The 23,384-nt window shown below is 49.2% G+C and overlaps 1 protein-coding gene across 2 annotated transcripts in view; it reads right to left on the reverse strand.

The window, feature by feature from the left end:
• Window positions 1–1,511: 1,511 nt before the first annotated feature.
• The window catches only part of FUBP3 (far upstream element binding protein 3), a 65,869-nt gene continuing 43,996 nt past the window's right edge, over window positions 1,512–23,384 (reverse strand). For both annotated transcript variants that reach the window (XM_054997596.1, XM_054997595.1), the window contains 6 exons: window positions 20,845–21,005; window positions 20,533–20,603; window positions 17,094–17,170; window positions 9,862–9,933; window positions 8,481–8,608; window positions 1,512–3,044 (listed from right to left, as the gene is read on the reverse strand). In XM_054997596.1, coding sequence (XP_054853571.1) covers window positions 3,036–3,044; window positions 8,481–8,608; window positions 9,862–9,933; window positions 17,094–17,170; window positions 20,533–20,603; window positions 20,845–21,005 — 518 coding nt within the window. In that variant the 3' untranslated portion in view covers window positions 1,512–3,035. The remainder of the gene's footprint in view (window positions 3,045–8,480; window positions 8,609–9,861; window positions 9,934–17,093; window positions 17,171–20,532; window positions 20,604–20,844; window positions 21,006–23,384) is intronic.

Here is a 23,384-nt window from a genome sequence, read left to right on the forward strand (position 1 = left end):
CTGCAGAAGAAACCCAGATTGCTTTCGGACTCCCCATGCTTTCTGCCAATAATTCTGCAGGTCTAATGCGAGAGGGGGTGGCGGGAAAGAAGCGGGGGCAGGGAATCAATTGCTAGATTTGGTAACTTTTCAAGCACTTAAGACTTCTTCCCCGACACCAGACTGCTGATGAAAAAACCAGCTTTGCAAGGCGCCATTCCTTAATGGCTGGCCCAGTTTCAAGGGCCTTTGCGAACTCTGATGCCCCACCCACTCAATATTAAAAACAAACAAACAAACGAAGGTTGCATCAGAGTCGAGCTCCATAATTCATATTACGGGTATTTCACTAGGGAGTCACTCATCTGTACTTACAGATACATTTAAGAAAATGCATCCTCTCCTCTTCTCTCCCGCACCATTTATGGCTCTTGGTCTGATGGGCAACAATACTCTGTCTTCAATTAAGGGACACCTTAGGGTTCATCATCACACAATTGCTCCCAGAGACCCATGCCAAATGCTCTTTTGGCACCGAGCTCGGAAGATGAATTAGAAGGAAGTCTTCTCCGTAATGCCCCCTCCCTAATTCCCATCCCCATCATCAGCATTTATACCTCCTCTGCCTCTTCCATTTTTCCCCCCTCTTCTCTGCCCAAGTGGCTTTTACCATCCCATCTTTCATGCGTGTGCCTGTCTTGATTCTCTGGAGGTGTATTTAAGAGATGCCATATCCCCCCTTCTTCTTCCGGCTTTCAATAGGCCTTCAAGTCGCCACTTTTGCAGATGGGGTCGTCTTTGAAAAAAAAGTTCCAGCAGATGCCAGGGTGTTCAGGGGGGTAAATGGGTGGAGGTGGTGGGTGGGAAAGGAACCTAGATTGTAGACTGCACCGTTATCACAGGGTATGAATGAGATCAGGTTGGGAGCAACTACTGAAAGTTTCTTTGCATGGGGGAGGAGACAGAAAACACATAAGGAAGGGATTTGCACAATATATTGGTTGACTATTGAGTCCGAGACATGGATTTGGCAGAGGGGAAATAATTGGAAAGAGGACAAGAGAAACCTAATTCCTGCCCCCTCAAAAGGACTACACCATGAGAAGTTTGTGGAGGCAAAAATATTGTTAGGAGCATAGTGGATTAAAAAAAAAACATGGGAAAGAGTCATAATCCAAGAGTGTGAAGGATTGAGATGCAACAGAACCAAGAGAGCAGGCCAGCAGAGGAAGCCCTAGGAGATTCCTTTCACTGGATGATCTTTTGGCCCCGGATTGTTATTTAACTATCACAGCACCTCACTTGGGGGGGGGGGAGGCTCTTTGCAGTGACACAGAGGGAGCACTTTGACACGACATAATAGGGTTCAACAGAGGCAGACTGGGCAACAATGGAAACTGTGAGCCACACCGTCCAATAAAACTTTGCAAGTGAATCTGCCCAAACCAACCAAGCTAGCTGAGAACACATTCGTTTCAAGGCTGCTTCTTCTACGGGCTGTCTCGAAGGAAAAGGAGTAGGGACCAAACAGATTTAATACTTAAACCCACAAGACACCTTGTGGGATTTTTTTTATTATAGAGAGAGTGTAAAATGCAACTGTCAGTCAAATAAAAAGAACAATTTCTTTGTTTAAAACACATCATGCTCAACATTATCCAATTGTGTCTCTGTATAGTTAGACATTTCAAGCATTATAAAGAAATAAAGGGGGGGGAGGATCTTAGAACAGTCACTTCAGTACATTTCAAAACGGAATGTCCCAGGAGGTCAATTAAAAATGTCAAGAAAAAATAGCTTTACTTCTGGGTTTTTTTTCTCCTTTAAAAATACACTGTTATCTGTACAAGAAAACACTACAGTAAACATTGGAAACCATATTATCCCTTTTATTAAATCAAAAAAATTATTTAGCGCATACCTGTGGTTAATACTAGATTTTCATTTTATTTCTCTAGGTAAATTTTGACAAATATTAAGGTAAGAAAATACTTAAAAAGAAAAAAAAACAAAACTGAAACAAATGATGGGGGGAGAAAGCCAACACACACCCTGGAATTAAAAAATAGCTACTACTATTTTATATGTTTTAATGTTCCACAGTGTTTGTTAAAGGTACTAATAGCAGTTTCTTCTTAATATTAAAAATAACAGTATTTATTTCTGAAATAGACAAAAGGTATTTTGTTTGTTTTTTTTCTATTTTTTAAGACGAGCTTGGAGGTCTTAGATACACAAATGCAACCAACAACGGAGACATGGAAAAAAATAGTATCGCTAAAAAATTAAACAGTTTTTTATATTAACCCTTTAGATCTCTAGAAATTATACAACCCCTACAAAATTCCCCCCCTCAATAACCTGCCTGACAGCAAGACAGCAACTGCCTTGATAAAGTCACATAATTACAATACATACCATAATTCAGTTTTTTTTAAAAAATGCAATAAAATCAAAAGACAGCCAAGATACAAGAAATTAGAAGTAAAATATTTAATGAATTTACATATTTAAGAATATTTAAATACTGTTTTTTAAAAATTTATCTTTTTTTAGAATTTGTTACATACCACCTAAGACTTCCAAGCCTCTTTCTGTTACAACAGAAAAGATTTAAAATTAAAAACACAAGGAAGGGGGAAAAACACACAAAACCCACTTGTTGAAATGTCACAGCTCTGGGGTACATTTTGGTGCCGGCTGTACTCTGGCTTCCCTCCAAAAAGAATCCCAGAGATTTGCTTTGTTTTTCTCTCTTTTTTTCCTTACAAATTTGGAAACAAAAAAGCCAAAGGGGGGGGGGGAGAAGAAAATTAGCCCCCCAAATTACCCAGCATGTCCATGAAGTTTAGTACATTACTAATTGTTCCTGATTCTTAGAAAAGTTCAGTATAGATTATCCTAACAACTAGTGTTTCACAAAAAAACAAACAAAAAGTCTTCATCAAAATGCTGCAAATCTAGAAACCTCTGTTACAAAAAGGTTTACTTCCACATTGATTCCAAGAGAAAGAGAAGGGGGTGAGGAGGAAAAAAAAAGTCACACAGACGTTGTCCTACTGCTCCTGCAAGAGAAAGGAGAAAGAAAATCAGTTAACATTTCTCAGCAAAGCTCTATAATGGAAGAGCAGCCTAGTGGAATCGGACCTCTGCATTTCCTATTGTGGTTAACCAGGGACACCCAAAAACTGGTCATGAAGAAAACTGCCCCCCCCTTTATCTTTGCTCCCCAGCATCTGGTATCTAGGCATAGAACCTCCTTGTGCAGAAGCAGAATACCTTTACAAAGTCAGACAACAGCATGCTTTGAGTCTTCCCAGAGTTATCTGGCTGGTCATTCTCGGAAGCAGGATGTTGGACTAGGTGGCCTCCTCTGTTCTGGTCTAGCACAGGTCTTGTATTCTTTCAAAAATCATTAGATGAATTCACAGATAACAGGACTCAATAGCTATTCACCACGAACCCCCTGCCAAACAAACTCCCAAGCGCAGGGGCGGTCTATTTTCTTATCGTGGCTAACAGCCATTTATGGGCCTTGCCCTCCATGCACAGGTCTAATGCGTTTAACACAAGCACCCCGCCCCCGCCCCAGATCAGACCGAGCCCCCCATCCTGCTTCCATCAGTGGCCTGTCAGGGACCTTCCAAGGTCACAGGTGTGCTGGCCAGAAGCCAATCACCCCACACCCCACATACATCTGAGGGGAGCAAGCGCCTGACCCATCTGGCATGGTGCTGCTAACCCCACGCCCCTTTTGTGAAAGACAATTTCCCTAGTCCATGTGTCTGGAGTTAAAAATAATAATGGTGATGTTGTCGTTGTTATCATCATCATCATCATCATCATCATCATCATCATCATCATCATCATCAACAACAACAGCACATATATACCGCTCTTGTAGACAGATTAGTGCCTCACCCAGAGCAGTGAACAAGTTAGGTGTGATTATTATCCCCACAATGCAGCTGGGGCTAAGAAAAGTGGCTGACCCAAGGCCACGTACTGAGCTCAAGGCAGTCATGGGATTCGAACCAGCAGAGTGCTAATTCGCAGCCCAACCACTTAACCACTGTGCTACAGCAGTTGTGTGTATGCAATTCAGCAAGAGCCCAGAAACACTGGGAGAACGCAAAATTTGTACTCTGTGTCTCCAAGAAGGATGTCATATGCTCAGGGCTCATTTCAAGGGGGAACCCATCGGAATGGCATTCTGGCAGTTCCCAAAGTCAAGTGGCCCTGACCATCTAACTTTAGGGTCATTTAGGCCTCAACTGGGGCCCAAACAGCCCAAATCTGGGCCAAAACGGCTGGGGCTGGGTTAGTGCTTGGCAGGGGAGGCTTCACCCACCCAGCACCGATCTGATCCCAGCCATTTCGTCCCCAATCCGGGCATAAACGGGCCCAAAATGGCCATTTTTGGCCATTTTGGGGCAGAAACAGCCCTGATCGGGTCGGTGACAGGTGGGTGAAGCCTCCTCCGCCCAGCACCAACCTGGTCCTGGCTGCTTCGGCTCTGATGCAGGCCAAAACAGGTCCCAAATGACCATTTTCGGCAATTTTGGGCCCGTTTCAGGGCAGAAAGGGCCCGGATCGGGGCCAAAAAGGCCCAGATCTGGCCAGTGCCAGGCAGGGGAAGGACCCCCTCCCAGAACCAATTCGGTCCCAGCCATTTCGGCCCATACTAGGGGTGAAACGGGCCGCAAATGGCCATTTGGGGCCCGTTTCGGGGCCAGAAAAGCCCGTATCGGGCTGGTGCTGGGCGGGGGAAGCCTCCCCCACCCAGCGCAAACCCGGTCCCAGCCATTTCAGCCCTGATACGGGCTGAAACTGCCCCAAATGGCCATTTTAGGCTCGCTTCGTGGCCGAAGTGGCCTGGATCGGGGCCAAAACGGCCCGGATTGGGTTGGTGCCAGGTGGGGGAAACCTTCCCCGCCAGGTACTGACCCGGTCCTGGACATTTCGGTCCTGATTTGGGCCGATATGGGCCCCAAATGGCAATTTATCTCCCGTTTCGGCCTGGATAAGGCAAGACACAGTCCAGATCGTAGGTGAAATGGCCAGGATCGGGCTGGTGCCGGATGGTGAACCCTCCCTCACCCAGCACCGACCAGGTCCCAGCCATTTTGGCCCCAAAATGGCCATTTTTGGCCCATTTCGGCTCAGATAGTGGCCGTAACGGCTGGGATCGGGTTGGTGCCGGGTGGGGGAACCTTCCCTCACCCAGCACCGATGCGATCCCGGCTGCTCCGTCCCCAAACTGGGGCAAAACGAGCCTCAAATGGCCATTTTGTCCCTGTTTTGGCCTGGATAAGGGCCGACACGGCCTGGATCGGGGCCAAAACGGCCAGGTTCAGGTTGGTGCCGGGTGGGGGAAGCCTCACCTACTGGGCACCAACTAAGTCCTAGCCATTGCCGAAATGGGCCCAATATGGCCATCTGGGGGCATTTTGGGCCTGTTTCGGGGCTGAACGGGCCCATTTCAGGGCCAAATGGGCCCAGATTGGGTCATTGTAAGGTGGGAAAAGCCTCTCCCGCCCAGCAGTGACCCAGCCCCGGTCATTTCAGCTCAATTGTGGCCCAAAAGGGTCATTTTCAGCCATTTTGGGCCCGGGTCAGGGCCAAAACAGCCCGGGCCGGGTCAGTACCAGGCAGGGAAGGTTTCCCCCACCCGACTCCGACCCAATCCAGGCCATTTCGGCCTGGATCTGGGCCTGAAAGGCCCCAAATGACCACTTTCGGCTATTTTGGCCCCATTGCCGCTGGGATCGGTGCAGGAACAGCCGGGATCAGGTTGGTGCCGGGTGGGGGAATCCTTCCCTGCCTGGCACTGACCTGGTCCTGGCTCTTTCCGCCCTAATCCAGGCCCAAATGCACCCCAAATGGCCACTTTTGGCCCTTTTCGGCCGGGATCAGGACTGAAACCACCAGGATTGGGTCAGTGCCTGGTGGAGGACCCCTCCCCTGCCCAGCAATGACCCGATGTGGGCCGTTTTTTTGCCCAATCCAGGCCAAAACGTGCCCAAAATGGCCATTTTGAGCCATTCTGGGCCTGTTTCGGCCTGGATTGGGGCCAAAAGGGCCCTGATCGGGCCACTGCCAGGAGGGGGAACACTCCCCCATCTGGCAGCAGCCAATTCCTGGCCATTTTGGCCCACTCAAGGGGTGTGGCATATGCTAATGAGTTATGCTAATGAGTTCCTGCAGCTCTTTTTCTACTAAATGACCCCTCCATATGCTAAATTAAATCAAAAGTCTGTGCTAAGGGTAAGCCAGAGTTGGTAGCAATAAAACTTTACAACAAGAATCAAGCATCTCTCATTTTCTTTGATTTTTCTTAAATTTTCTGTCTCTAGAAACTGCCAGAGGGGGCTGCAGGGCCATCTTATTTGCCAGGGCTTCGAATGGGGTATAAGCTACAGGCATCTTTTGGGTCGAGGAGGCACATATTCGGTGTTTTATTTTGTTGCTTTTAAATTGTGATTCTTTAAAATTATGATTTGTAACCCACCTTGAGCTTCAAGAAAAGGCAGGATATAATTGATGTGATACATAAATACATTTTTGGTTTTTGCTAACCACAGAACTGCTGACTCTCTGAACACCCTTGAAGTCGCCTTCTATGGAACAAGATCCCTTGGCCCATCCAAATTAGTCTGCTCTTCTCTACTGGCGGCAACTCTCCAGGGTCTCAGGCTGAGGTTTTCCACACATCACCCCCTGCTGGAGCCTTTTTTCACTCGGAAGATGCCGGGGATTGAATTCAGGGCGGTTTGCACGCCAGGCAGGTCCTCTCTACCACTTGGCCATGCCCCCTTCCCGGTCTGCTGTTGGACCATCAGAAGTCGCATTCAAGCACTCTCGATATTTTGATCACCCACATGCTTTGGAGCGCATTGGCACCTTCATACAGGTGAGAAGCTTGTACTTTCTGGGATATTTTTAAAGCAAAGCAGAGATTTTTTGCTTGTATTTTGGAATCAACAAGGCGGCTGCTGTTCACGAGCCACACGGAAACACTCCCTTTTCAAACGGCTCGCCGCTACAGAGCAGACGTATCAAAACCACAAGCCTGGCCCTTCTCTAGGGTCACTTTCAACTTCCTCGCCAAGGCTATATTGGGTCAGGAAGCCGATGCACTTTGGGCTTCTGAATTTGTGTACACGTAAGGCGGGGGGGGGGGGGGGCGGGGAGCTCTGAAGGGCTGCTATCCCTCTTATTTGCTTGTTGGCGCAGCTGATTTATTTGAGAAGGCAAATCTACAGAAACCCTTCAGCCTAACACCTGCAAGTGCACCGGGTTCCAGAAAACTAGCCACAGTGCCAGCTACTAACCTACTCAAGGGCAACGGTAGTATCGTTATGCCACAGCATAGGGATGGCAACTGGCAGCTTGTCAATGCCCTGCGAAACTGATTGAGAAGACACGGAGGCAGATGTCAGAGCAGGAAACCTCCTCTCCTCTAAGCCTTCCCAACAGTTGCTGGGGCAGGTTGGAAAAGGAAGTCAAAACTTAAGCCTCCTGCCTCCGTCATGGCCAGGATCAAAAAGCTGGGAAGGCTGAAGATTCAGAATCTGCATCACGTCAGATCATCATTTACGCAATTCAAGGCTTGAGGGGAGGCTGCTGGAGGGTAGGCACCATGCTCCGACGTCTCTGTAGAAGGCCAAGGAACGCACAAAAGCTATGTATGCTTTTTTAAAAAAAAAACTGCAAGTGGTGATGAGGGCCCAGCTTTCTAAAATATATATTTCAATTATTTATGAATGTGTGGTTATACGGATTTGACCTCTGGTTAGCGATTTTGTCGGTCGGGAGCTCCAACAGTGGTTCGCCAAACCTCTCTGCAAGCAGGTTAGAAAGATAACAACCACCCTCTGCTTCCAGCATCTGAGACTTAGACTTCAGAACTGCATGCCAGAACACAGTAGTGTGGCTTGCGAGAACGGCTAATGCTCCGTAAGACATAAAAGCTCCTGTGAACGTGAGGCGAGTTTGCCGATTTACTGATCTTGACCTCTCAGAGAGCCGCTGCTGGAAGACGACAGAGGATAAGTCCTATTGTGCAGACAAGGCAAAGTTGCCTCTCAGAGCACAATGCCTCTTGCATGTCTACACGGGTCACTTCCAAAGGTATCTGATTAAGATGATTCACGCAGGGTGCAGAGGGCGGGGGCTCCTGCGATGGTGGGTAATTCAAAAATAAAATACACGGCTAGGATTATGAGTAACTCCATGAAATATTATCATCATTTCTGTGCTGTGCTAGCAGCTAGCCAACCCACCATGGATAAGCGACATCCGCTTGCCTAGGTTGATTTAGATCACTACTAAGTAACTAGGCAGGGAAACGTTTGGGAAACGAGAGTTGGGTCTTTTTCCCTTTCAGTTCAAATGTCTGGACATTCCGGGAGACACCTGTGAGACTGAACAGAGAACACAGGACAGTCGGCCAGGAAAGCAGGCTGTGGTAGGGATGGAGGCAAGAGCAGAAGACCTACCTGGCTGTGGGCCTGAGCTTGCCCTAATGTCTGCCCGTAATATGCCGCTTGCTGTCTGTAATACTCTGCCCAGGCCATTGTGTAGTCTGGCTGGGAGCTTGCTTGAGAAGCAGCAGTAGCGGCGTGACCTGGAGAAAGAGAAACACACACGAAGAATCAAGAGACAGGAAGCTTGCTCACAGCCACCAAGCCCGCTCCCAATACAGACACAACTTTCAACCGTGATTAGTGCTAATTGGGGCTTATTGCCTTAACCCTGGCTAATAACGTATGCACGTTATGTCCCTTATGGGTGTGTGGGCTCCAGAGGCCTGCTGAGCTCCTTGTCATCGGCAGGCTGGACAGGAAAGGATTCTGCCTTAGTCATGGATGCTTGGTGTAGATTCACTACTTAACTACACTTAAGGCAGACGGGTCATAAGCTGGCTGCCGACAACAATTTCACATCCTGCAGCCGACCCCTAATCATGGTTTAGGCATTCAGCTGCGGCGCTTAACCTTGGTCAAGAAGAAACCACAGTTAACCATTATGCTAGCACAGAGCGAGGGACTGTCTAATTGACAGAAGGCACAAGAAGACTTGATGTCTCAAGTGTCTGGGAGAAAAAAGAAGCTTCTGAAGCCTCCTCCTCCTTGCATCAAACTCTCGCTGCCGTACAAAGCTAGAAGGCCAGGAAGGGGGGGATATTCTAGTCTAGGGTTTCCCTACACAGCAGAAACTTCAGGCCAAAAGGGCTTGTCGTGAACGTTGTGACCAACTGAACACGGGGTGGGGGTTTTGCAGCAGTGACTCTTCTGGGGGGACAGCCTGATCTGCAGGCACAAGCCACACTCTATCTAGCCTTGGCAAGATAGGGAAATGGGTGAAGCCAAGACGCAGCAAGCCGAAATGGCTGCTTTGCACTGGCCCCCCTCCGAAGATCAGACCCCCCCCGTTCCAATATGCAAAGTGGCTTTTCCCCTTCTACCAGGGCAACTCGTAGCGTCCCACTTGTGGGCCCTGGTAACTGCCCACTTCTGTTCCCTACTTAAGACCCGGCCCATGACACCCCGTGCCTTTTAACTTGACTCCCCCTGCCTCGACCATGCTCTCTCTGCACACAACCACATTTTTTTATCTGAAATTACAGAATCGGAAGACCCCTCCCCCTTTGGAGCAAACAAAGAATGGGGGCAGCAGCCCCCAATCCGGTCCCCCAAGGATGTCAATGCTTGTGATGCCAAAAAGATAACTGTGGGGAGAAACCGATGTGGGTGACAAACAGAATTTGCTGGCCAGCCCTCGCCCAGGCGTGGAGCCGACTCATCAGGCCTCCACTCCGCTGTCCAGGAAACACGGTCTCTGCTCACTCTTCCGCTCCCGCAGCTCAGTTCGACTCACTCTGTTTCTTGTAATAATCCTCCCACGCCTTGCTGTAATCCGGTTGGCTGTTCTGCGGCTGGGTCTGTTGACCTACACAAAGACAACACAGGAAAGATGGCCACCGGGGCAGGGAACTGTTTTGCCCAACGACCAACGACTCTGCAGGATAGTGGAGCAGATGCCCTGATCTACGCTGCCCTTCCCCTGGCATCGCTCTCGCTCCTGAATGAGCTGCGGGAGGCAAGGCATCTCTTTGTGGTAAGGAGCCGACTGGTCCGGACTGCAGCTTCCTCTGTTCAAGCTGTAGCGGGAAAGCCACGGCGGAAGCAGAGACAGAACAGCACTTGGGAGAAGAAGGCGGCAGGGTGATCTTGGCACCGGGCTCTCCGAAGCAGATTCCTCTATGCTCACAAGGCCAAGGGAAAAGGGATCAGGACAAACAAGCACGTTTCTGGACGTGGAACTCCAGGAACACCTATGGCTGCTTCTCCCATCTCCCCTCCCCACCACACACACTCCATTTATTTCTCTTTCCGGTTTGCCCCCCAGTTCTGCAGCAGCACCGGGGACCACTTCTGCCTAATTTCCACTCTGCAAAGGAAAAAGAGGCTCCTGCCGAGCTCCACACAACTGGTAGCAGGGATGGCAGCGGTCTGGCACGTCTCCCAACATCAGCTGTGCATGCACCCGTCCCATTTGCATCCCTTGCTGAAGTGCTCTGGAGACAAAAAGGGAAGCTTCAATCACCTTTGAAGGTGGGAAACACCCACAGTCTTTTAGGGGAGAGCTCTTCGGGTCCCATCACAGGCCTGGGCGCAGATTGCTTTAACACCATGCTCAGAGGTTGCAGGGCTACAAGTTTGTCAACCTTCAAAGGACTCCCCATATCCAGAGAGCTACCATGTCAGAAAGAAGGGTGCTAACCTAACCTTCTACCCTCCTCCTGGCACCTGCATCTTGTGTGTGGAGGGAACTTGGCTGGTCCTTAGAACTGTATCACTCAAGCCTCTGTCTGCAAATCCCAGACTTACCAGCCTGGAGGGAATTAGGCCACAGTTTGGTAAGAAAGCTTTCAGCAACCTTTCCTCTTCTGCCCCGTGTGGCTCCTCGTGGATCCTAAGCAGGTTTCTGAACAGCCACAAACACACTTCTTTCTAACACAGCCTTCACAGCCCATGAAGGCTTAGCAACTCAGTTCTGTGTCAAAAAGGCCATTTTCCAAGCCTAGGCAAGGGCAAGAGCAGGATACGCTCAGCACCACCTCTAACTTAGGGTTCAGAAGTTGGTATCAACCTCAGGTATGTTCGTCAAGGTTTTCAATTCCATCCCTCTAATAACAGAAGATGCATTAGTCTTCTGCTAATGGTGACAGTTCCCCCTGCTGCCCCCTCCAAAGCCTTCCACTGATGTAAGAGGCTCTGATTTACAGGATCCAACCTAACAGCAGCTCAGTCTTCCAAGCATCTCCTCCTTCGATCAAAAGTGGGGCAACATTTCACTTCTCTACCAGAAAAACCTTATGGCAACACACCAGAGTGAGATTTACTCATTCTCTTCCATGTTTCTGAGCAAGTCACTGGTGCAGTTCAAACCCTCCTGGTTTGTTGTGATGTGCTTGGGGGACCCTGTGCCCCCTCCCTCCCCTCGTGCATGGCTCAAAAAATTTGAACACTTCTGCAGCAAGCTCATTTTGTCTGAATCAAAACAACTGTTGAGTTCTTCTCTCTCCAAACTGGAATTCCAAAGCACAGGTCCATTTTACTTAAAACATTTCCACCCCACCCCAGAAATGCTCAAGGCAGTTTACACTCACGTATTGAGATGACATTTCAAAATGAACAGAAAACCTGGGTACAAGCAAGGCCTTTTAGCCTGTGCCTGAAATTTTGCATCTTCCGCACCAGCTGAGTATTGGTGGGACGTGTTCCATAACTGAGCTGCCATCAGAGAAAAAGCCCCACCTTACATGGCCACCCACCTTATTTCAGATACAGATGGCATATGGAATAGGGCTTCAGGTGATGATCACAGCAATCAGGTATGTCTACACAGGAGCAGGCAGGCCTTCATATACCCTGGACCCAGACCACGCAGGGCCAAGTCATAATAAGCACTATGAATTCAGCCCAGAAGCCGATCAGTAGCCAATGCAGATTCTTTAGCAGAAGGGAGAGGGGGCACCGTAAATATATACCCAAGGTTTCATCCTGGTACGGAGGGAAGAGAACAGGCCACAGCTTGTGACCGTCACAGAATGATGGTTTGCCAAAAAAGCAAAAGTGCTCCAGAGTTTCAGCCCTGCACAAGGGGAGGCCGGAGGGGCTCAAGGATCCTCCAGACTCCATCATGTAATGAAAAGCCAAGGCCAGAGACGGTGTTGCATCTGAACTGCACCAGTGGCCTGTACAGAAGCTCAGCCAAGGTCGTGCTCTTCGGAGAATACCTTACATGGGTAGTGAGGTCTGAACCCAGACTGCTGTAGGCATGCTTCCTGACTGGGGGGCGGGAAGGACACTGGGGGAGGGCTGCTTCCGGGTTTTCGGGCCACAGTCAGCAGGAGGCTAGTTCTGTCTCTGCACTGGGATGCACGAGAGCGAGAGGCTTCTCCCCCCACTTGAAAAAAGAACCACGTAATAAAAATTATAAGCCAGGAGACAGAGATTCAGGGGAGGGCAAATGAAAATGCACACGAGGAAAGTAACACACGTTTAAGGAAAGTGGGGGGGGGGCAGAAATGCAAAGCAGGAACACTATGAAGGAGAAGAGCCTTCTGACCATCCGGGGAGACCGACTGCAAGAGCCGCTCTGGAGAGGGTGTTTTGAAGCAAGGACAGCTGGGAGGAAAGGAGCAAAGATCACGCGCTGCAAGTGTGAAGTGGGTGGAGGAGGGCATCGGAGGCCTGGCTGGGGGAGGCGTTGGAGGCACTTAAAAGGCTCGACCAAGGCTAGAAGTCAGGAACTTGCCTTGCGAGGGGTCAGGGCCAGCATGGCAGCTCCGCCTGCTAAGGCCAACAAAGGCCTCCTTCAAGGCCTTTTCTTCCAAGCAGAATCAGAGGCTCCAAGTAGGCCAGGCCGAAAGGACACAGTGGGGGGGGAAAGGGGTCTCAAGGCGAAGTGTTTTCACCCTGGGGGCGGCTAATTTATTGAAGGTGGGGAAGTAATTAAAAACTAAGATGACATTGGGGGGGGGAGTAAGAAGAGAAAACAGACTGCTCCTCTCTCCCCACGAGCAAAATGGGAAGAGGACGTCGCTAGAAATTATTGGGAGAAGGGTAATGGGAAACCATACACTTTCTAAGGAGAACAGTCCTCCTTCAGAGCGAACTTGATTTTTTGGCACATGCTCACATTCCTTCTGTCGCAAGAGATTTAATTTGCAAAGAAAACCCAGCTCTGTTACACATGGGTTCATGCACACTCAGTTGGGTGTTTTTAAGATCACAAGTTTCATGCCAATCCTATACCCAGTGTAAATGATGGCATTAGGTCAGGTTGCCCTCTTCTTGCACCTTTCAGAGACTCGTTTTACTCTTTCCTTCTGATTTTGCTGATCACAGGGAAGGACAAGGAACAATTCATCTCACATGGGAGTCTATCCCCCCAACAACTCTGGCTGCTGAGATTCCAGCATGCGCCACTCAACATGTTTTCAGGGATAAGGGCAGGAACTGGCTCATGACTTTAAACACCAAACCCAAGAAGCAGCACTGTGCGGAGAGGGCATGGCGTCATGCAGGTGTTCCGGAACCGCACAAAGCGCGCAGCACCCCGAGCTACACGGCACAATGGAAGGTGGAAGTGCTGAAGGTGCGCAAAAGTCTCAAGCCATATGAAATGGAGCCTGACGGCGTGTATTTGTGATGAAAAATAAAGCGAATAAATGAACAAAGGCCATGAGGAGGTTTGTAGGAGTTAGGTTATTTACCTAGTTTCTTATAATAATCCTCCCATGCTTTGGTAAACTCCACCTGGCCTGACTGGGTGCCATTGTGATCTGCAGCGGGAGGAGAAGAAACCCATGAACCCCACCTGAAGCCCAGGTGCCTTGGGCTCGTCCCTTTGCCCTGCCCCCCCCCCCCCACCAAGTCCATGACCACCACAGGAGCCTGTAGTTTGGCTGCAGCGAAGAACAGCCAAGAGGATGCCAAGAGGCAGCAGCCCCCCCCCCCCCCCGATCATCATCAGTAGGGTCAAAGACACCAGCATCAAAAACTTCTTACGCCACTGGCTGCCAATTTCATTGCATCAATGTCATTTGCAGTACTCACCCATGGGCCAAGAGGAGCGTGGTTTATTTTAAGGGCTATTTAGGGATATTTAGATTGGTGGGTGTTCAGAAGGTTTTGAACCCCCAATCCTGCTATTACGTAAGAAGCGATTTTCAGTCTGCAGTCTACAGAAAATCGAAGCGTGGCACAACCACTGTCGCAGGACACAGCAAGTCCTGAGCGCCTGCCTATGGCTCAGAGAGGAACTACCTTCAGTCCTAAGCACGGATTTCAGAGTAATGTTGCTCAGAGACACACAGCAAGGCACAGGCACTGCCTGGCTCGCTGCAACATGCAATGGCACAGGCAGGTCTTCAAACCCCTGGGTTGGGGTGAGCCACAAAGCCCCTCTGCTGCCCAGAGAAAGGGATGTCACGCCTCCTGCCCCTCTGTGCTCGCATGCTGGGGGAAGCAGCAGGACCACAAGGTGAAATCACTCAGCGGGGGAGCGGATTCCTCCTTGGCTTCCAGACTACAGCTGCTGGTATCCTGACTACAGCTTGAGCTTCCGGCCCTGACCGCTTTTGGTCTGCTGGCCTTGACAATGAAGGAAGCATAACTAGGAGGGTGGCGTTGGCTATTCCAACCTGATAAAATGCCAGGTATTTCTGGTATCAGATCAGCCATATCAAAGTTTGCAGGAACCCCTCCTCCTGATAATTCCCGATTCTGATATTTCCACTCCCAATGATATTGGAATCAGGAATTGTGTCAGGGAGGCAGGTGGTGTGGGGTGTGGGGCGCTGCGTGCGCATGTAGGGCCAGCTCTTCCACCTGCAAGGAATAGCCGAGGGTTAGGGCATGCTTCCTCGCCCTCTCTGCACCCTTGGGGGCGGAGTGTAAGGAGGCCCTTCAAAAACTGTTTTAATTTCCTTTAGAAAGAGCATGATTACCATTTTACACTAAATGGAAGTTTTACTCCAATACCTATTAAAACAAACTTTTCTCAACACGACTTTTTGGAACAATAACAATACTCCCAATATTTAATGAAAAGGATAATCATGCTCTTCCTGACGTGTGGATATGAAATGAAAATCAAAATGTTTGAACTGTGCACCTGTGTCATAACTTCTCCTCCCTTCCCGCCACGTAACACTGGCTTGCAATTCAGTGGGTTCCAGATCGGGAAAGGTTGGAAGGAGCACGGCACTAGATCACAGCCATCTCTCACAGCCCTGCTGGGATCTGTCCAACAGACAGGCAGGCGCTTTCCAAAAAGCCACGAGCAGGAGAGGATAGCCTCGCCCCTCCCACGGGTCTTCCAGATAACTGTTACTCAGAGATATACTGCATCTGTACATGGAAGCTGTACTTAACTATCTTGGCTCATCGCCCTCAATAGCTGTACCCTCCTTGAATTGGCCCTGATGTTTTAAAAAAGCCATCTTCCAATCTAATCTACATTTTGGACTTGCCTCATGGTGGTGGCAGCCTGCCCGTCTGGCAAGAGCCGAACACCGTCACAACAGCACCTTAACAAGAAGCATGTATCGAACTGGGAGTTCAGTGTTGCTTGAGCTCTGGCTGGCAATACTCCCACTTCCACAGCTACCCAGACAGGAAGATCAGCTAAGCGGAAGAGGCCAGCACCAGAAGGAAGAAACAGAAAGAGAGGAAGCCGGGCAGCCACTGGTGCTAGTCTGAAGTCTTGCAAGCTAGTTAGAGGCAGGGCAGCAGAAGGGACCTGGAAGGCAGCACACGAACAGCAGCGCATGGGAGGGAAGATGCTCTGACATGCTGAAAATCGAAGCTAGCTTTGTTTAGAGGAGAGGCGAGAAGCAGCAAAGTGGGGCTCAACAAGACTATGTTGCTGCACCTTCTCAGTCTGAGAGCTGGCACAGGGCAGTTAAGAGCAAGCTGCGTGCCAGGGAGCTCTGGGCTCCACCACGCTGGCTCAAGCATGCTCCTCAGCCACCCCATGGCTTGTCTCCCATCTGGCAGCAATACTGGCCTAATTTACAGCAGGGTTACTGGGAGGGCACGTATGATAGCACCCAGCAAGGGCGGCCTTTATCCTTGGCCAGAACCTTGCCCTCTGTTTGCACCACGGAGACCTCACAGCCCAACTAGGTGTGGTTTGGTGGTGGAATTCCACCCACTGCTGCTAGCAAGCAAACTGCGTATTCAGCCTGCCAGACTGGTGGTCCCCAACTAACGCGTTTCCTAGGGCTTCCGTCTTTCTAAAATGTTGTGATTGCTTCACCAGCTGGAGTAGCCATCTTATGACTGGCACAGCAGAAATTTTGTGGTGCGTTCAGAAAACTAAGCGGATCTGTTTGTTGCTTGCCGTGTACGTCAGCAGCCTCAAGAAGGAGGGGGTCTCTTTTCCTACCCTTTGCATCAGGAACACGGCTCTTTTGCTAAGTGCACACCGTTCTTAGCCGTGCCCCTCTCTCTTCCTCTGGCCCTCAACAGAGTAAGAACATAGCAGCTGCTCTGCAGGATCAGACCCGGCTCTGCCCTGGAGCCCTTTCACCCATCTGGCAGCGTGAGAGGTTGTGACACGGGACGGCACCACTTCAGACGCCGATGAAGTTATCCTAATTGATAATACTCCCAGCATGTTGCAAAGTTAGCACACTGGGAATCATGGAGCAAAAAACAAATGCAGGGACAACAGTCCATATCCCCAAATCTGCAACCGGAAGACCGGAATTCCAGCACTCAGCCTGTGCTGCGTGGGCTTTCCACATTCAGCGGCCAAATGCAAGTGGGATCTCACAAGGGATCTCACAAAGATGACAGAGGTACACAGAGGTAGTGTACATCTGAACAGGGAGATGCCACTGAGCTGCCTAAACCAGTGCTGGAGTTGCTGGATTCCATTCAGCCCAGCAGCCAACAGAGCATCCTGCAGCAGTGAATTCCATGCACTGCAGGGGGGAAAAGGACTTGGCGTAATTTCGTCCAGATTCTGCTCCCGCTCAATAGCTCGCCGCCTCCCTCCCCCCTTAGTTCCATTCCCCCCGAGACACTTACTTGGAACCTGCTGTCCAGGCTGCTGCCACGTCTGATAGGTGCCACCCCAACTCTGCGTCATGAACGCCTGAGGCCCACTGTGGACAACAAAGCAAGAGGGTTGGTGATGCAGGACCAACGGCAGGTGTTACATCTATGCTGGGCTACGCAGCGGATGATCATTAGCTCTCACTGGGGTGGAAGACGGTCACCGTAGCATCCGTGCATAACACAAGCACCACGGTCAGATCTGTTCCAAGCACTGGCTGGGCCAGCAGGAGTACATTGGTCTGGACAGATTATGGAAACAAAGAAGCGCGTCCATCTAAATATAGGAAAGACTCCAGTAGCACCTTTAAGACTAATCAACTTTACTGTAGCATAAGCTTTCAAGAACCACAACTCTCTTCGTCAGATAGTTAGTCTTAAAGGTGCTACTGGACTCTTTACTATTTTGCAACTACAGACTCACACGGCCAACTCCTCTGCATCTAAATATACTCTCTCCCCGCTTCAAGAAAGTCTGCCTGGCAGGAATGAATGCATTTATGTCCGACCTGCACGGCTTGCCTTCCTTCTTTGTCTGCAGATGGGCTCACTTGCTCACTTAGCCTCACGGAGCCCACTCTGCTTAAAAGGCTACGGACAAGAAACAGCAGGCTACCGGTCGGGTTGGCTGAGCCCTATTCCCCGGAGTGACATCATGCAAGTCAGTAAGCGGCACAGAAGGACAGGCAACCAGATGCATTTCTCAGACACTGGTGCAAGAAACAAATCAGATGCCTACCTTGCCCTCCCCGCTCCCAAAAAACTAGGCACAGCTGGAAGCTGCCTGCCCTACGCCCCCTCCCCTGCCCCAGATAGGCCCGCAGACCATTCACCATAACCACACGGGCAGAAGCTCTACGTTACTGGAGCTTGCACTGAGCTAGCCACGGAGGCGGCATCTATTCTCAGACACCACCCCCCCCGGTGTGGCTTTCACTCTCCATGATCAAGAGGATCTCTCAAACCAACTCTTCCCCATTGCATTTATTTCCCTTAAAAAGAGAGTCTCTCTTACTGTACGGCTCGCAAAAAGTAAACAGTGATATTAACAAACACAACACACCAGCAATAACATACATCCACCCCACTTATCAAAGACCAGCCACACTGGAAGGATTCAGACCAAAACACAGAAACAATTAAAGTCTCAGACCTGTCAGCCCTTCAGAGGCCATCATGGTGTATCTCCCCCCCCCCACCTCGCCAAATTCCATGCTCTGTTTCCAGCCTCACATTCACCTCCTCTGGGGGGGGGGGGGCTACTTTAAAGGGAGAGGGCAGCCACTAAGGCAGCCGTGGATCTCAAATGTCAGGTAAGCCTCCAGAAAAGAAGGTACCTAAAGCAGGTGGTGACACGCTGATCTCAGCTGGCTATCCACCATAATCCTACCTTGAGCAAAGCCCATCTCTCAGCAAAGGTGGCCTCTCCCCTTTTCACTCCAGTCCTCTGTCTTGTCCCTACCCCAGATTATCGTAGACCTTTCTGTTTCTACATCCCATTCTTTGAATGTCTGCTTGCAGTATGGTAATTTGTGAATGGAGCCAGTTGTGTGCAAGATCCCTCCAGGGCTGGTCACAGGAGACTCTCGTTTCTGTGTCTGCATGTGAGGTTGTTCAGAGATTCCACTTCCTGGCTCTTAAGCACAGGGGAGTTTCAACTAGAACGTTATTCTCCAAGCACGATCTGTTAAAATTCACATGCACTTGGTTCATACAGTATCCTCCCACATGGATTAAACACAAATTAAACCCTCATGTATTGGTGCACCCCAGTCCAACTAAGAGGGCCGTGTTAAATTCCTGCATAATTCAAAAGCTAGTTTTTTAAAAAAACCTACAGGTTGCTCACACAAGGGTAGGGTGCAAACCTATATGGAGCAAGGAATCTTCAAGGTTACCACTGGCTCACCCAGCCCTCAGAAAAACATTTCTCCGTGTTCCTCAAATATGGGTACCAAGTAGACAGAGCCAAAAGCACCCCTCCCCATCCAATTCTCTTCAGAATTTTAATGGTGGACACTCCCTAAGCAGTCCAGAGACACAATGCAAATAGTGGCTATTCAATATCAGCACTTGATACGAAATGATTTCAAGCTATACGCAATGTTGTTCACTTGCAATAATATTGAGTAAATTTGTGCACTAGCTACATTCCTTTTCCAAACCAGGAAACACCTCTCTGAACATGTTAACATTTTTATAAAAATCTAGCTTTGATGTCAAATTCCAAACATGCAATTGAGACAACAATTTTAAAATAGTAAACTGCCTGTGTTAGAGTCCAAGCAGGAGCAAAACTGACTGTTAGCCCACAGCCGGTAACCAAAAAGATTCAGGTGAACTGCCACCTGGAAATTAGGCAGCGATATGTCATTATCTTCAAGCCCTCTCCCCTCAATATCATTTCTTCAGCGCCACTACTCTCAGATGACTGAAGCTCTCCTGCTTTCTTAAATAACTCCACACCTTTCCCTTACTGCCTCTTATGGTTAAAACTCTCGCCCAGAACATCGATGTGGTGCCATCTCTCTCTGCCCATCTGCCAATCTCACCCCTTTTCAGCACTAACCCTTTATCCCCACCCACTGCTGAAATTAAGTCTCCATCCTAGGGGAGAGGCTGTGGCTCTGAAGAGTACACACTCTTCGAGCAGTAAGGTCTCAGGTTCATTCTCTGGCATCTCCAGTTAAAGGATCGCCAGTAATGGTGGCTGGAGAAGACCGTTCTCTGCCCAAGACCCTGCTGCTACCAGTAAGAGCAGAAAATACCAAGCTAGGTGAACCCACTCAGAATACTGGACAGTATGCCCATAGATTACGGCCCTTGGTTTAGTGAATGCAGAAGGTCCTAAGTTCAATTCCCATGTTCTCAGTTAACAAGCACTAGGGAAGACCCCTCTATTCCTCAGCAGCTGCCAGTCAGAGTAGACAATACTGAGCTAGATGGACTAATTGTCTGAAATGATATAAAGAAGCTTCTTATGTTTTTTAAAGAAGGAACTATGTCCAGATGCACGGGAGGGTGCGCAGTTTAAGAGCAGAACCCACCTGCTCTGCATTCGGGAATCCTTAGGTTCAATACCCAGCCAGCACCTCTAGTTAAAGGATTCCAGGTCTGCCCGAGATCTACTTCCAGTTAAGAGTAGACACTGCTAATTTCGATGAAGCAATGAACTGAATGCACAGTTTCCCCCTATTTACTCTGCTTCTCTCCCCTCTCCCGTAGTTCCCCTCTTGAAATGGTACATTGTAAACCCTATTCCAAGGCAGAGACTGCTTGGCTTATTTGTTATACTGTAAGCCACCAGGCACAAGGAAAATGCTACGAAAAAGCTAACAAAAAAATTGGTGGGGTGGGGGGTGGGGGGGACAACTGCATTACACTGCGTAAGAAGCCAAGCAAGAAAGCTTACTTTTGATGAGTAGCAGGTGGCTGGCTGAAGGGGCTCTGACCAAAGCCTCCAGGACCCCCCAGGCTGGTACCCTGTAAAAAGAAAGGTGGGAGGGATTATGCTTTGAGGAATGGTCCCAATATCCATTTTTTTAAAATCCAAAAGGTGATCTGGGGTTTTGGATTTCTCTCAGACCCAGCCTTTGCTGAAACTCTTCCCATCTTTGCTCCCCAAAGCATCAAGGAGAGGCGTTTGCTCTCTAGCAGCAGTTTCGGGAGTTAAGACGTCAGAACTGGGTGGGCTGAGAAACCTGAGTGCGCTTGTCGTACTCACACCAACTTTCTCATCTATGAGATGTCTTGCAAGCTCGATCTGCTGGGGAACTCCCCGAATGGTGAATACCCGTACATTGGGGTCTGTGTTGGGAGGTGGATTCCTTTGGAGTTCCACATGGGCTCCAGACTGCTGGTTTATGCTCTTGATGTTCTCGCCACCTGCAGAAGAAGAGAGAAAAGGGCAAGGAAAGAAAAGAGAGCGAGAATTAAAATTTGCTTTGGCCGTTTGTTTTGTTTTACGTTTAGTCGATCATCGTTTGGAGGAGGAGGACCTATTGTGGTGTGAGCCAGATGCTGCTGCCTCCCACAAAGACATCAAGAAAGGACTGGAAAGGAAGGAACTGGAACAGCTGCCTTGTAGCTCACCCTCTGCATTCTTCTTGCAGGTAACCTTTCAGAGCCTGAACTGGCTCCGAGGCACAACGAGCTCTCTGGCTTGGAGCTGGGAAGATGATCTGCTGGCAGAGAGGAAAAGACCCACTTCCACTGGGGAGAAAAGTGGTACCTATATGAGTCTGACCCTACAAGTCTGATCTGCCACCTCATGTAGATTTTACGCACGCGTGCACAGGTGATAAAGTCCTTAGTAAAAAGTTAGACAAGACCACTTCAGTTTGGCAGTCGATGATCATATTTTAACGGTCCTAAACGGAAAAAAACCCTTACCAGGTAAAAAATAATAGCACAATACCAAGAGGGATGGGGCTAGAACATCCTCCCCAATGTGCTAGTTCTAATCGCAGGCAGAGTGCACGGTCAAAAGTAGTATGCCTCGACCTCTGTATCATTTTCTCTGCATCCTTCTACAGCACGAGCAGACCCACAGTAAACAAGTGAAATGAGCAGTGTGTGAACAAGCACAAGAGTTATGCGAGAAAAAGGGTGCTTCATTTGGAACACTTCAGTAGGAGTGTCACCACAGAACTTTCAGTGGCCATGAGTAAACAAACTGCTGGGAGGAAGGAAATGCCCTCCACGGTCCTCCACCACAATCTTACCAAAGGGGTTATCACTGAACGACTGCAGCAGTGCTTCCCATCTTCTGATGGGTGGAGAGTAGAGATGGGCACAAAACGAACTACGGAACAAAATTCTGTATGGAACGGCTGGTTTGTAGTCAAAGAACCATGTGTTCCATGGGACCACGTTTTTCTGAACCAAACAAACTTATCTTACCATTCCATTGCCGGTTCGGACACTTTTGGCACCAAACACTCCCTCGCCCAGGCAACGGTGGCAGTCTTTAGCTTGCCCCCAATCTGAGGCCTCCAGGTTTGATTGGCAGATGTCCCTGCCAACTAGAGAGCTCCCACTCTGGCCTATCCAGCCAGGAAAAGGGGGGGAGGGTTAGAATCTCCAAGGCAACTGAGGAGATGGGCCTTCAGCAGCCATGGTAACACCAATCTCTTCCTTCCAAAACCATGTTAGGCAGGTTTTTCTGCCAACCAGAGTGCTTCTGAGTTGTTCAGTCTCTTGGCTTTTTCCATAAATAGGGGAAGCCATGTAATTCCTGGTTTCAGTTTCTCTAGAGTGGGAGAGGGAGGAGAGCTTGGCGGCTGGCTGTGGTGTTGGGATTGGGATTGAAACTTGGATCTTTGGCCTGCACTTCTGGCTGCTGGAAAAGGGGCTGAAAAGCCTCTTTTCTTCTTGCTTTCTTGTTTTTCTTACTGACTGGGGCCTGGGGAGGTTTTTTGGAAAAGGGTGCTTTTTTCCTTTCTTCCCCCTCCCCATCCTAGTTTTAGCTTTTCACACACACACACCCAAGCTTTGGGGCTCTATAACTCAAGAGATCCATATTGCAATCTTCTTCATGAAACGGAGGGTGGCTGGAGGAGAACCTACTGAAAACTCGCTGTGAGTTTGGGCTCTCTGAGCATGAAGAGGGCCGTCCTGCCATCCTGCCCCCCAAACCGGATCGGAAATTGGGTAAGTTCTTTAAGTTCGTGTTCAGTGGAAATTAACGAACCACGAACTGAGCAGTTCTTTTTTTTCCATTCCGTGCCCATCTCTAGTGGAGAGTGAGAATTGCCTAAGTTAAAACTGGAGGCACGTTTCACTCCTACCTTGCTTGCTGCTGGAATGTGTGCAACTGTGGAAATTACTAACCTCAGCAGAGCACACCCCCTGGGCATGCATTCAAATTGGAACGGGGCAGACTTAGAGCCTTAGCATGACTTTGTATAGACACACAACAGGTAGCATTCTCAAGAGGGAAGACAGTTCTGTTGCGTCTACATTGGGAAAAACTGGAAGGGATAGGATGCAAGTGGATCACTATGCGGAGTCACACATCAACACATAAAGAGGCCTTCCACTGGCCAGACCCCTGGTCCATCAGGGTCAGTATTGTCTAAGATAGGCAGCAGTTCTCCAGGTAAAGGTCTTCCACATCACCCAATCCTTTTAAATGGACACTGAGACCTGAACCTGGGACTTTCTGCATACCAAACAGATGGCCTGCCACTGAGCCATGACACTACCCGAGTCTCTGCATGAAATGAGCATCACCAGTGAACTGAGTAGACGTGAGGCGGGTAT

Source organism: Eublepharis macularius, chromosome 14, assembly GCF_028583425.1.
Source record: "Eublepharis macularius isolate TG4126 chromosome 14, MPM_Emac_v1.0, whole genome shotgun sequence".
In the NCBI taxonomy this organism is placed as follows: domain Eukaryota; kingdom Metazoa; phylum Chordata; class Lepidosauria; order Squamata; family Eublepharidae; genus Eublepharis; species Eublepharis macularius.